The 14,454-nt window shown below is 41.1% G+C and overlaps 1 protein-coding gene across 1 annotated transcript in view; it reads left to right on the top strand.

Annotated features, from left to right (window-relative positions):
* The window catches only part of CTTNBP2 (cortactin binding protein 2), a 194,806-nt gene that overhangs the window by 130,799 nt on the left and 49,553 nt on the right, over nucleotides 1-14,454 (top strand). The window contains 1 exon segment of the mRNA XM_080666006.1: nucleotides 12,723-12,822. Coding sequence (XP_080522132.1) covers nucleotides 12,723-12,822 — 100 coding nt within the window.

Genomic DNA, 14,454 nt, shown 5'->3' with positions numbered 1-14,454 from the left:
CAAGGGTGCAGCAGCTTCACTTGTTCACATACCATTGCCTCCGAAATACTGCCACCAGCTAACTGCTTTTTGTTTATACAAATCAACAGTTTTTCTGTCTCTTCTATTGCCCGTGATCTTTGTTTGGTAAGCACTTGCATACCCTTACCAATATCAGCACCCTTGATGGCTTTTTATGTTTCAAAATCGTGCTAATCATCCATTTCACCAGCAACAAAAGGAAAAAACAAAACAAAAATATTCATAGCACAATTTTCTGAGATGTTAACAACATAAGATTTAGCAGTAAACTGACAAACATTCTCCCCTTTATTTGTGACCTGAGAGAAGCTTTTTGATAACATCAGCATGAAAGGATTGTCAGGTCAAGAACTGAAGTTGTGTTCCAAAACGGAGACATGTTTTCCGTAAACAACTTGGTTGAGAACTGAATTGTTCAGGATGGGAGACATTTGAGAATCAAGGTTTGACTGTGCTCATTACATGCCAGGCAATATGTCTTATTTATTCCGGAAAACATCCCTCTGAGGTAGATAATATCACCCATTTTATAGACTAGTAAACTGAAGCAGAAAGAGGTAAAATAGCTACAAGGCCACATAGCTAGTGAGTGATGAAGCCAGGATTATGTGTTCCCTGATATAGGTGGTGTCTGTGTGTGTGAGATCTATTTAAAACTAAGATATATTGATGGGTGTAAAACATTAAACAATCATTTTGTTTACTGCCTTAATTTGGAAGGCTTTTTTAAAACAATGAATGGGTTTGAATATGACCCTTTACAAAAATTGTGTTCATTGACCATGAATTGGTATATTTGCTCCTGATGAAAAGAAATTGTGTGTGTCATCAGAAAATTTTTATTATTTAATACTAGTAGCCCTGCACACGAATCTGTGCACCAGTAGCTCTCTGCAGGGCCTTGCCGCTCCACACCCGCTGCCCAGAGAGGCTCTCCGTGGCCCAGAGGCCCATCCGCAGCTGGAATGCTTGCCTCGTCGCTGCAGCAATGAAGCAAGCATTCCGCTAGGCCGCTCTTGCTGCCCGCTCTCAGCAGCTGCCCCTCCCTCCCGGGACTGGGGGACTCCAGCAGGGCTGAGTGCCGCCATCTTTGTGATGGAGTGATAGTTAATTTGCATATTGCCCTTTTATTAGATAGGCTAATTGAAGTTGTAAAAAGTTAGCCTTTTTTTCTGTTCTCATATGTTAGCACTCAATTTCTGAGGATTCTAAGACAATTAATATAGAATTTTAAAAAGCATTAATAATCCCTACTGGAGCAAATAGTATATTTTGTAGTTCATCACTCTTACTCTTTCAGTAAACATAGGATTTTAAATAAAATGAAGCTATACCAGTTTTTATAATCTTAAAATCTAGGTGAAACAAACATTCTTGTGTCCAGTAATTTGTAAAATATCACCAGGTCACTGGGCCAACATACTAGCATACAACTTTAACAATTTCTAGCAGCAAAACACCTGGAATAGCAATTATTAAATGTATTCATTGGATTGTAGAATAATTTATTTGTAAGAAATTATAAATTTCTAATTTTTCAAAAAATTATAGTTCAAGTGCAAGCAAACATGAAAGATATCAAAGATTTTATTTATCTCCACGTTTCCTATTGGCATCAGGTGCAACTGGATCCTTACTAATTGCAACAAAAATGGATTCAAAGGCAGCCTCCAAAGAATCAGCAGCTGTGGCTCCTTTAATTGGTGGTGTGTTGGTCAAAGATCGTTGCTGCTTTGGAAATCATAATGGATTCCAGTGTTTTTCTACCTCTTTTTTTTTTTACCAAGAATTTTGACATAATTAGCAGGTATAAGTCCTGCTGTTTGATCATCAGGACTAGCCAGAAGTCCTGAGGAAGACAAGCATTGAAAGCCATTTATTGATCTGGTTGGGATTACCTGTAAAAGCAGCTACAGTCGAATGGAAACATTCAAAAGCCTTACAATTTAGGAGAGATGGTGTCATCTCAATCTGATACTTTCACTTTTTTTCTTTGCTAGTTGTTCTTCTTTCTCTAGTGCATACAAGTAAGCCTTTGGGTTTTATACAGATGGGAAGGAGATCTGTCTCATTCCTTTGTATAAATGAAGGGTGGAGTTGTGTCACCAACTAGTTTCAGGAATGTGAGCCTCATGCTCTCCGTGGAGTCAGTTCCTACAACCACTTCCTCCTACCTCCTCCTCCTCAGCATCTCTGTACCAGACAAGATTATGACTCAGAGCTTCTCATTCACCTGTTTAGATGATTAAATGAATAGAAAAGCAATGCAGCTGAATTACAAGTGCATATTAGCCTTGTCTGAGTAGAGCTGTCAAATGAAATATTTGCTAGTCACATTCCAATTGCAATTAAGCATGTACCTCCTGATGCATAAGATATAGTTTGACTATCAGTGACCAACAAACCAGAGACTAGATGAATACTGTTGTTACCTCTGTTCTCAATTTAATGAGTATACAGAAAGGGCTTTTTTAATCTAACAATTAACTCTTGGATGAAGATAAAAACTAAATTCATTTTAGCAATCACTTCAAAATTTAAAGTGAGGCAATAATCTACACTAATAAAAGAGAAACATGCAAATTAACCATCACTCCACTATGCCCACAAGCCACACCCACCAGCCAATCAGGAGCAAGTATGCAAATTAACCCAATCAAGATGGCGGCCGGCCACGGAGCTGGAGCAAGCAGGAGGCTTTTTTGCCCCAGCAATGGAGGAAGCCAAGCTTCCCACCTGCCCTGGCCGGCCCTGGCCTCCACTCAAGGCTACAAAGTTTAAATTATAGAAGATAAATAAATCCCAACAAAAATGGCAGCAGCCACGGAGCTGGAGCAAGCAGGAGGCTTTGGTTGCCCCCGGTGACGGAGGAAGCCAAGCTTCCTGCCCACCCTGGCCGGCCCTGGCCTCTGCTCAAGGCTACAAAATTTTAATTATAGAAGATAAATAAATCCTAAATACTTGCTTCCAGCCAGCCCTGGCCTCCACTCAAGGAGGCACTGAAAAAAAAAGGGTTGCCGGGGGGTGATCAGGCCAGGATGGGATGGCAGGGGCCATTGGGGGTAAGCAGACCAGCAGGGGGCCAGTTGGGGGTGAGCAGGCCCTCAGTGGGGGTCAGTTGGAGGTGATCAGGACAAGAGGGGGCAGTTTGGAGTGAGCAGGCCAGCAGGGGGCAGTTGGGGTGAGCAGGCCAGTGGGGAGGGAAGGTGGAGGCGAGCAGGCCAGCAGAAGGGGAAGTTGGGGGCGAGCAGGCTGGTGGCGGGGGGCAGTTGGGGGTGAGCAGGCCAGCAGGCAGGGTGGTTAGGGGCAATCAAGCAGGCAGGCAGGTGAGCGGCTGGAGCCAGCAGTCCCGGGTTGTGAGAGGGATGTCCAACTGCCAGTTTAGGCCCAATCCCTGTAAACCGGCAGTAGGACATCCTTCAAGGGGTCCCAGATTGAAGAGGGTGCAGGCCGGGCTGAGGACCCGCACCCCCCCACCCCCCCGTGCACGTGCACCAGGCCACTAGTATATTATAATAGTTATCAATGTTTCTTCTACCATAAAAGAGTATAAACCCCTTAAGGAGATAGACCATATGTTATGCATATTTGTATCTTATTTAGTTATTTAATTCAGTTGTTTGATGGCTATTTATTGAGAGCCTCCTAAATGCAGGCAGTTTTAGGAATGTAGGATATAGCTATGTGTAAATAAGATGCATTCCCTAAATGCATGGACCTTACATTCTAGTGGGGAAGACATATTAAAAAAACAAATGCATACATACATATAATGTGAGGCCAGCACAAATTACAGCTATAGAGGAAAATAAAGCAGGAAAGGAAATAAAGCACTAGTGGAAGGAATGGCAGAAAGTGCTTTTGGATGGAGTTGGTAGGAAAGACCTTTCTGTGGTGACATGTAAATGGAAGACCACATGAAGTGAAGGCCTTGTGGAGGGTGTTTCAAGCAGAGGGAATAGCAGGTACAAAAATACCTAGCCTGGCAATGAGCTCTGAGAGGGAACCAGAAGCTAGGTCATGGACCATACTTTTGTCCATATCCGTAAGTTCTCTCTCTCTTTTTTTTCCCCTCAACCCCCCTTCCCCAACACCCTCTCTGCCAGAGCTGTTTGCCTGCTCTTTATCCATGAGTCTGTCTCTGTTTTTGCTTGGTAGTTCACTTTGTTCATGGCAGGGACTTTGAATTTTAGTCCAGGTGTGATAGGAAGCCACTGGTCGGATTTGAGCCAGAGAGTGACATAGCCACTTAGTGCCACAGTAATTATAGGCACACTGATATGTCTTTGAATTGTTGAAAATTTGTACAATAAAAAGCAAGCCTAGTGATACCTGACTTTTAATGAGTATTTATTATATGCCAAGTTCTGTTTTAAGTATATAGATTGTCCCATTCTCTGAGTACTTATACCAGTTACTCCCATTTACAGATGAATAAACCAAGATGCAAAATAATTTGCTTAAGAACCTCAGGAAGTGGTGGAACCTAAGGAGTTGAACTTAGGCTGTCTTCCATTCTCATGTATATAATTATAATTTATACTAGTTATTAACCTGTTGGTTAAGAAAGAATTGCAGTAGCCAGTTCTCACTATGTATGTAAATGTGTTCTATAAAATGCATGTATTAAAGCCTTACGCAGAAAACCAAATGGAGTGAAGACTTTAAGTCAGGCTTTTAAAATAAATGATGTTATTTTTAAATCATTAAATAGTTAAATAAATACAAATACATTTTAAATCTCTATGCTTGAATTAATAAGGACACATTTAACTTATTTGAGTTTTTAATCACTAATTATAACAGTTGAACTTTTTGCATTAGCTCAAATGTATCTCTTAACCAATTTGTAATTTTAATTAGCTTATTCTTAATTTTTATTTTATTTTTTATTTTATTTTATTTTTTCCATCACCATGTATCCCCTCTATGCCTTCTTCTACCTCTACCTACCCTCTACCCCCTGCACCCCATCCCTGGAAATCACCATACTTTTGTCCATGTCCATGAGTTCTCTCTTTTTTTTTCTCAACCCCCCTCCCCAACACCCTCTCTACCAGAGCTGTTTGCCTGCTCTTTATCCATGAGTCTGTTTCTATTTGGCTTGATAGTTCACTTTGTTCATTAAATTGCACATATGAGTGAAATCATATGGTACTTGTATTTCTCTGACTGGCTTATTTCGCTTAGCATAATGTTCTCCAGGTCCATTCATGCTGTCACAAAGGGTACAATTTTCTTCCTTTTTATAGCCCAGAAGTATCCCATTATGTAAATGTACCACAGCTTTTTTATCCACTCATCTATTGATGGATACTTGGGCTGCTTCCAAATCTTGGCTATTGTAAATAACACTGCAATGAACAGAGGGGTACATATATTCTTTCAAATTAGTGTTTAGGGTTTCTGTGGATAAAAACCCTGAAGTAGAATTGCTGTGTCATAAGGCAGTTCCATTTTTAATTTTTTTGAGGAAACTCCATACTGTTTTCTACAGTGGCTGCACCAATCTGCATTCCCACCAACAGTGCACAAGGCTCCCATATCTTCACCAACACTTTTTGTTTGTTGATTTATTGATGATAGCCATTCTGACAGGCATGAGGTGATATCTCATTGTGGTTTAAATTTGCATCTCTCTGATGATTAGTGATGTTGAGCATCTTTTCATATGTCTGTTGGCCATCTGTGTGTTCTCTTTGGAGAAGTGTCTATTCAGGTCCTTTGCCCATTTTCCAATTGGATGGTTTGTTTGTTTTTGTGCTTATTCTTAATTTTTTATTTTAATAATTCAGTGACTACTAATGATTATATTAGAAAAATACTTGATTAGGTCACCCTAATATAAGCCCTATTTTAACATGTAGGGCTCTGAATCCCTCAGGACATAATCCATGAGATTCTTCCATCTATTGGCTGTCCACTCCAATCTTTGCTGGGAGATTATACTTAATCTTCATACATTCCAAGATAAAGTTTCTATTTTTCCATAAAAATAAGGTCATTAGTGATGGTTTTGTATCTAAGCCCACCATAGCTCCATCAATCTCTGTAGCAAATGGCAAGGTCCGGCCTGATTTTTTTCAGGGTGTAGAAGAGCAAGGCTGGGTAAGGTCCCAGTGGAAGGAGGAAGCTGGTTTCTTCATGTGAAGAAGAGGTGGCTTCAACACCAGTGGATCTTTAGGTTCCTGTGGTTGTAGTGGAAGATTCTGGCCAGTTGGGCTAGTGTCAGCCCAGAGGAGGGCTGGAGCAGGAGGAGTTCATAAGAGCGGAGCCTGGGTGACAAGGGAGGGTTATGTTCAAGATATCTCTAGATTGTTCTTTTTAAATAGCTATAATACATACCCAAATTATTATGACTGTATTAATAAATGAGGGCCTAGCTTTATTTGATTTTAGTAGCCAAGTCTGAGCTTGGCTTTTACAGTTTCAATTAAGTAAGTTTTAAAAACAGAAAATATGTGTGTGCCCATGTGTGCACTGTAATTTCTCTTGAATTTTATTCTCTTATACCTATTTTATTAAGAGGAACCTTAGCAAATGGTTAAAACCTGTTCTAACAAGAAGGACTCCAGTTTTGTGATTTCTGATGCTGAATGTGCCAATATTGTTTGGGGGATTTAATATTAATAAACTGGTAGTAACTGTCATCTGGGACTGTAAAGTCATATGTGAACTATTTGTTTAAAATTGAGTGTCAAAGATGTCAGAATTACAGTCCTAGTGTTATCGGTGGGGAGCTCTCCGTGTCCCCATCTGTTGCTAGGGGCCATGGGCTCCTTGCGATGTCACAAGAAAAAAGGAATTTTTTGAGACTCGCACAGGAAAATGAGTGATATTTATTTGCATGGGTTAGACCCCTGAGTTTCCAAGGTCTTATTTCCTTCCCTCCCACCAATGAAATAAGTCCCACTTTGCTTTTAGCAGAGCTAGCATTAAGGCCATTGCCCAGAGTTTTCATCCCATGTTTGCATAGTCCAATCCAGCATCAAGCTAGCTTACTTGTGTTCCCAGCTGCAGTCCATCAGTCCATTGCTTTGTGGGGTCTGCCATGTGGCTTCTAGGAACATAGGCAGGAGCAAAGCCTGAGAAACAAGAGAGCCAAGAGTGAGAGAATTCCTTTGTCACAGAATTTTAACTTTCTAAGATTTTGCACACTTGCCATGGTTCCACCCCCTCTGGCCAGTTATTTTTGTTCCAGGCTAGACTGACAGGCACCTTCCCTACATCACCTGGATTCACTGTGCATGCTCCATCTTCCCCTTCCCCCATGGTCTGCAGGGAATGGACCAGTGGTTCCATGGGGAGTATGAAATTGCAGCTTCCTGTTGAAGCTGCCCAGGTGGCCATGCTTATAATGTCCGGCCTCCCCTTTGCTCCTTTCTTATCATTAATAACTAGCTAATAACAGTGGTAATGTTGCTGGAGAAATTTATGGGCCAGATTTCTGACATGACTAGGTGTGAGGTTCTTGGGGTATCACTGACGTAAGCATTTTCAGAAGCCCTCACAAGAGAATGAGATGTGGTGAAAGGCTTTACTTACATGGAGTTACATTCCTCGGGTTAAAAAGTCTCATGTCCCTTAACCCAGTCCTGAAAGAGGGGCAGCTGGGATTCCAGTAAAGCCAAAAAGAGGGCCAGTGTCCAGAGCTTTCGTTCCATGTTGCAGCCGGGTCTAGTTCAGCATTCAGGCTAATTAAAGTCCATCAGTCCATTGTGTGGGTCCCCCATGGGCATGAGCCACATGGGCGAATGCAGAGGAGCGTACCCCCTGCATCAGGAGTTCCAAGAGAACTAGAGGGTAAAAACCAAGAGCCCAGAGCATATGCTCCTTTGTCTAGGAGTTTACATATTAAGGTTTGGCACCCTTGCAGTGGCCTTGTCCAGTCCCTTCCCCCATTAATCAGTGGGGAACAGATTTGGAAAGTGTTAAATTAGCAAAGCTGTATAAATAGCATGCCTATATCATCTAGTCTTTCCTTTACTCGTTTCCTGCTAAAAATAGGCAGATTATTACAATGTTATCAGCAACACTAGCTATAAAGCATGATACCTTAAGCTATAGCCATTCCAATTTTATTGGCTTGGGGAAGACCTTTTATTTTTCATTCTTTTTTGAGTTCAACATCTTGCCACAATCTGGCTTAAAATAGACAGTAGAAGCTTTTCCTCAGACTCTGACAAATAAAACTTCAAATAAAAGGTTAAGTTTATTGCTTTAAAATTATGCCACTAGTCTGAAGCCACGTTACAGGTGCCACATTGACCATAGTGGAAACTCTAGCTCTTCTGGTAAACTCCTTTCTGCAGAAAAACACTGTGGAGGGAAAAAATAAAAGTATGGATGGGCCTTTATTGAGGTCATTGTTCCCATTTAATCCAGAATTCATTTGCCTCACAAAGCACTAATTGATGTGTGGTAAGAGCTTTCTGAATAGGCTGTGAAGACAATAATAAAAGGGATTGGTACCAATTGTGATAATAAGGCGTGTCCCTTTTCGAATAAGCCAAAAGGCCACACTGTAAGCATGCACTTAGGGATAATTCTGACAACTGCAATTCACCTTTTAGAAGTTAACTTTGATTTTATTTTTCAAAGAACATATCTCATTTCAACACGATTATAATATTTAACTCCCACCCCCAAAAATCTGTCTACTTTCCATCTACCTACTGTCTATCTTTAGTGCCCTCTGCTGGAAGCACGTAGCATGTATACTTATTATACCTCAGACCTTGCTATTTAGAGAAATATAAATGATAATGCTAGAATAGATAAATGTTTTCTTGGCATAGCTTTGCATGTTTTCACCAGTCTCGGTAGAACAATAGGCTCCCAGCAATTATTTTTTGGGGGGGTTCAAATCTTATATGGTAACCAACACAATTATATCATTTGATGAGATAGACAAAAGAACATTAACAAAAAAAACTGATAATACCCGAAATGAGAAGAAACCTACTAATGGCATTCATTATAAAGTATTAGTATGAATGACCTGGAAGTTTATACATTTGTTTTTCCCTTTATTTTTACTTACTTAGTTCACTTATTTATAGTTTACCTTTTTCCAGAAAGGATATTAGTCTATGTGAACACAAAATGCTTACTCCTAGTGAATGGCTGAAATTTTAAATGGAATGTTTCCTGCTTATATTTGTCAAACCCCCACAGTCTGAGAACAGATGAGGTATTGAGATTGAAGGCAGCTTATCTGTGAAGCTGGGTCTCTAGCTGTTATATGATCTCAAAATCAATCTTAAGAAAGTACAGGCAGTTTGACAGGATAGCTATAATAAACAGAGAGCACTCTTGTTTTCAGAAATAAGACAAGATTAAAGAGCAATACTACTTGAAAATCTCAGAGTAGCACATTCAGTAGATCTTGAAATTCTGTATTTAGTTTCGCTGGTGCAAAACAGTCTGTTCCTTGTGAGAGAAGTTCCACCCAATAAGTCATGGCAGTTTGAGATTAACTTGGAGAGCTCAGGATTTATGGTTTAAAATTGGACCTGGCTAGCAGTACCTAACATGCTATTTCCCTCTAAAGTACTTTTGAAAAGTGACAAAACTTCACAAAAACAGAAAAATAGAACTGAAGTCTCCCTTTGGCAAGAATCTAGAAAAACTTTTTCCTACCATTATAGGGGCAAGAGACTGTTAGGCCTACTTATTAGCAGCCAACTGGAAAATAGGTAGGAAAACACTTTTAATACCCTTCTAATGTTGGTGAAACTGTTACTGGCAATTGAACCTCAGTTCAGCAACCTCAGTACTTGAGTTCTGGCTAAGAAAGAATCCAGAACCAAGACAAATACAAGAGATAGAGTGGGTTGGGGAGGCAAAGGGAGAGGGAGCACCTTGGGGAAAGAAGGAGGTGGGCAAAGGCGAGGGGTGTTCAAGGGAGACCAAGAGCAAGTGCTGAGTCCCTTGTCTTGAGGATATTTATCTGGAGATCCCAAGGGAGGACCTCAACAGAATATTCATCAGCTTCCTGGGTGTGTCCCTGTCCTTTCAGGGTTGTGGTCTCTACTGATTGGTACCTGCCAGGTCTACCACAGGTTAAGGGAGGTCCACACTACAAGACCAGTGATATGAAAGGTCAGGGGTCTATACCACATGGTCAGCTTTATACTAGTGGAGGAAAGATTGCCCTGGGGGCGAGGTTCCACCCTACAATTGTCCATTGCTAGGCACTCATGGGTACCTGGCCTGTTGTTCTTGCTGTGCTAATGCCTGTCTAACTGCCTACTACACCATTATCATCTTACTAATATTAAAATAATAAATCAAGATTTATACTAGTTAGAAAATTGAAGGTTTGGCAATAGTGGAATAGTATTCAAACCTAGAGAAAAATCAGTGGTGGCTGCCAGATATGTTGTTTTTCAGAGCCTAAAACCCAGTCCCAAGTCCAATATAAGGAGCCCCTTAAAGGACCACTTCCCTGTTTAGCTCATCGTCTGACACCTGGTAGTCAAGCCTCATTTTTCTCCATTTTCCAGGAGTTCCTCTAAGCATGTCTTGGTCTCCTCAGAGGCCAAAGCTCAAGTCTTAAAGGCCCTAGGTAGGAAGGACTTCCCTCTTCCTTCCATGCTAAGGCCTTTCCCTCAAGCCTTCCCTTCATATCCCAGAATCTGCCTTTCCCTGAGCCAGGGGCACAGTCACTGTCTTCACAGAAGTCCATCCCAGACACCTTCAAAAGATGTGGCCTTCAGTGATCTCAAAGGGACAACTTCATCAGAGCACAATAGAACAGCAACACAAAGATACATGTGCATGTGTATCCTTACATCGTTCCATTCCAAATTATAAGGAGTAAACAGAGCCTTTTATGTTTAACACTAGAGGCCCAGTGCACGAAATTTGTGCACGGGGGGCAGGAGGAGTCCCTCAGCCCAACCTGCACCCTCTCCAATCTGGGAGCCCTCAGGGGATGTCCTACTGACAGCTTAGGCCCACTCCCCATGGTTCTCTGCTCTCTGCGGACCTGCCTGCTTGTCGCCGCCGCCGCAGGCCCTGGTGTCTGCTCTCTGCTGGGGCCTGCTTGCCCCTTGCCGCTGTGGCCAGGGATAAGCAGGGCCCTGCTGTCTGCTCACTGCGGGGGCCTGCTTGCCCCTCACCGTGGCGAGGGCTAAAAGGACGACTCCAGCGGGGCTGAGGGGACTGAGCGCCACCATTTTTGTGACAGAGTGATGGTCAGTTTGCATATTCCCTCTTTATTAGATAGGATTTCTCTAAGTGTGGGTGGCTCAGTCTTCATACATGAGCTCCTCCAGTAGTATCAGTTAGGTTGGCACTTCACCTGCCCAGATCCTTTACTGTAAGACCTTTCCAAGAAGACAGCTTCTCCCAGGTATTAGGCTGGGAGTGGGAGCTCATCCCTGGGGTGATGAAGGTGGGAGACTGACCTGCTCTCCTCATCTTACTCCAGACTTCACTGCCTTTGCCCTATGTAGAAGGTCATTGGCTTTCCATTCCAGTATATGCTATGTCTCTATATGTTCTCAGATGAAGGATCCTTATACGTAAGGATAAAGATTTTTTTTTAATCCTGTAGGCATCCAGGTAGGATATTTTCCTTTTTACAAGTAAACGTGATCAGCCTCTACCTAAATTTCTTTGAAACAATGAATTCCAAAATGGAATAATATAGATAGTTGATCAAAGAATGTATTTATACTCATCAAGATATCATTTACATAAACAGTCAAAGATACTCTCTGATATACAATGGTTATAAAAATTACAATCATGGATTCTTTTTTTAATTTTATTCTTATTGATTTCAGAGAGGAAGGGAGGGAGAGAGAGATAGAAACATCAATGATGAGAGAAAATCATTGATCAGCTGCCTCCTGCATGCCCCATGCTGGAGATCAAGCCCACAACCCAGGCATGGACCATGACCTGGAATTGAACTGTGACCTCCTGGTTCATAGGTCGGTTGCCCAACCACTTAGCCACACCAGCCAGGCTACTCATGGATTCTTAAAAAACATACAAATACACACATCAACTGTGCAAAGAAAAAAGTGAGAAGGAAGCAGGTATTTGCAGTGGTTACTTTAGTGATTTCTATTTTGCTCTTTGGTGTTATTTTATATTTTCTAAAATTCCCTTAATGAGATTCATTGCTATTTTAATCACTGAAAAGTAAAATAAGCATTGGGACAACTCAAAGATTATCTAAAAATTATAGAACATCTGCAAGGGACAAAATACGCTAGGAATCCTGTTCCCAGCTAATATGCTGAACCTAATGTAGAAAATAGAACAAGGAGTTTACTTTTTCATAAAATGCCATCTCTTGCTTTAAATATATGAACACTATGTAAAATACTATATAAGAGTATAAATACAATATTTGCCAGTGTTTCACATTAAAACATGACGTGCTGAATGCATAAAACTAATTAATTAAAATATGATTTTTAATCTTTTGAAAGGCTGAGGACAATCAAACCACTTTTATTTTTCCTCTGAACTTAGCATTTCCATCTAAGTTCTCTTCTTGGTTTATCAATAGGTTGAGCAATATCATACTGTCATTTTCCATGGCCCAGAAGAAAGCTTGCAAGATTACATAGCACATCAGCTTGCACTCTGCATGAAGGTGTCGATGACTTGCAGACCCTCTCCCTTTTTTTGAAAACTTGAATGTGCGTAGAACTAACCATTCTGTTCCCTTGCCACAGCACAGACAAATGGCTGCAGGATTCTCTTGTGAGATAGTGAGAGCTGAAGTGGACGCTGATTTCTCTAAGGAGCAGCTAGTAGACCTGTTCATCAGTAGCGGTAAGACCATTTCAGCAAACTGAATTATGATAACCAAAGGGCATGCTCTTCAATGATGCCATTAAAGGGAAATGAACTTTGTTGCTTGGAGGTAAATTTAAGTCAACTTTTCAATTATTCAACAGCTATGGGGCCCTAGCTGGTTTTGCTCAGTGGATAGAGCATCGGCCTGTGGAACAAAGGGTCCTGGGTTCGATTACGGTCAAGAGCACATTCCTCGGTTGCAGGCTCCTCCCCGGCCCAGACCCTGATCCTGATCCTGATCGGGGTGTGTGCAGGAGGCGACCAATCAATGTGTCTCTCTCACATCCATATTTCTCTCTGTCTCTCCCTCTCTCTTCCACTCTCTCTAAAAATCAATGGAAAAATATCCTCAGAAAAGGATTAAAAAACAACAATAACAGCTATGGGATGAAAATTGGGAACTCAAATGAATATTCGCAAAAAATTATTTTTGTGTATATATATTATATCATTGCACTTATTGTATTTCCTGCATTTTCTTTCCTTCTTTTTTTTATCTTTTGTTTATAACTCATCTGATGTGAGTATACTGTATTACTGGCACCAGAGGTATACCAAGGGAGGAGATGGTGGGAGCAGTCCGCCCTAGTGGGACTGAGTAGGACATCACTGCTGCTGTTTAGAATTGCATAGTGATCATGAAAAAACGCATCAGTTATGGTAATTTTATTATTTATAAATTTTCTACAACCAAAACACCCTTTACTGCTGTACCAGGGGTGAACTACTTTCTCCACATCACCTTTAGTAAGCTATTGACCATCACTTTGCTAAACACATTGCACGTATTTCATCTCTGTGACAGCTATGGGATGCAAGTAGGTATAATTATCTTCATTTCAAAGGTGGGGAAAGAGGCACAGAGAAGTTCAGTGACTTGACACAACTACACAGTGGCAGAACCAGGATTAAATGTGTTTATTAATATAACATTTTTATGAATTTCTATGTTAGGTTTCAGAGCTTAAGACCCTAAGCTTCACCACAGGTGCAATTAGCATAGCCTTGCATAGCATAGCATGTCTAGTGACTATGACACAAAACTGAAAGAACTAGTCTCCACTCAATTAGAGCTACAGAGAGCCCTGGGGAGTAAAGGAGGGAAGCAGTTGCAAGATCCATGGAGGATGCTTTGAAAAGCAAATTCACATCTCCCTTTTGGAGGAGAGGTGGTTCTCATCTTTGGAGCCGTGATCGAGGGTGAGATCTTATGGCTAGGGCAACTGTTGACCATGCTCAGGAAGAAGGAAATAACCAACAGTTCCTAAATCAAGAAATAAAATTAAGCAGCAGCTTTGGGGCTGGCCCAATGATTTCCAAACCTAGAAGCACATTGTGGGCATAAGAAACTCCCACTAAAATCTGTAGTACCCAGCTTAGCCTTTGGTCAGAAACTAGTGAAAGTTAGCTACAGAAAGCTGTTTTCTCTGAAGATGCTACTAATAATAGCTAACATTGAGTAAACTCTTCCTCTGATAGGCCCTAATCTAAACATCCTGATTTATAAACATGAATCATGACAAAACAGGGTAAATACTTTGACCGAAAGATCTCACAGCTAGTACACAAAGGAGGAGTAGGATTCAAACCCAAGCATCTGACTCCTGA

This window comes from Plecotus auritus (assembly GCF_963455305.1).
Source record: "Plecotus auritus genome assembly, chromosome: 4".
NCBI lineage: Eukaryota > Metazoa > Chordata > Mammalia > Chiroptera > Vespertilionidae > Plecotus > Plecotus auritus.
The sequence above is the reverse complement of the archived record's forward strand: the minus strand, read 5'-3'. Positions and strand labels throughout refer to the sequence as shown.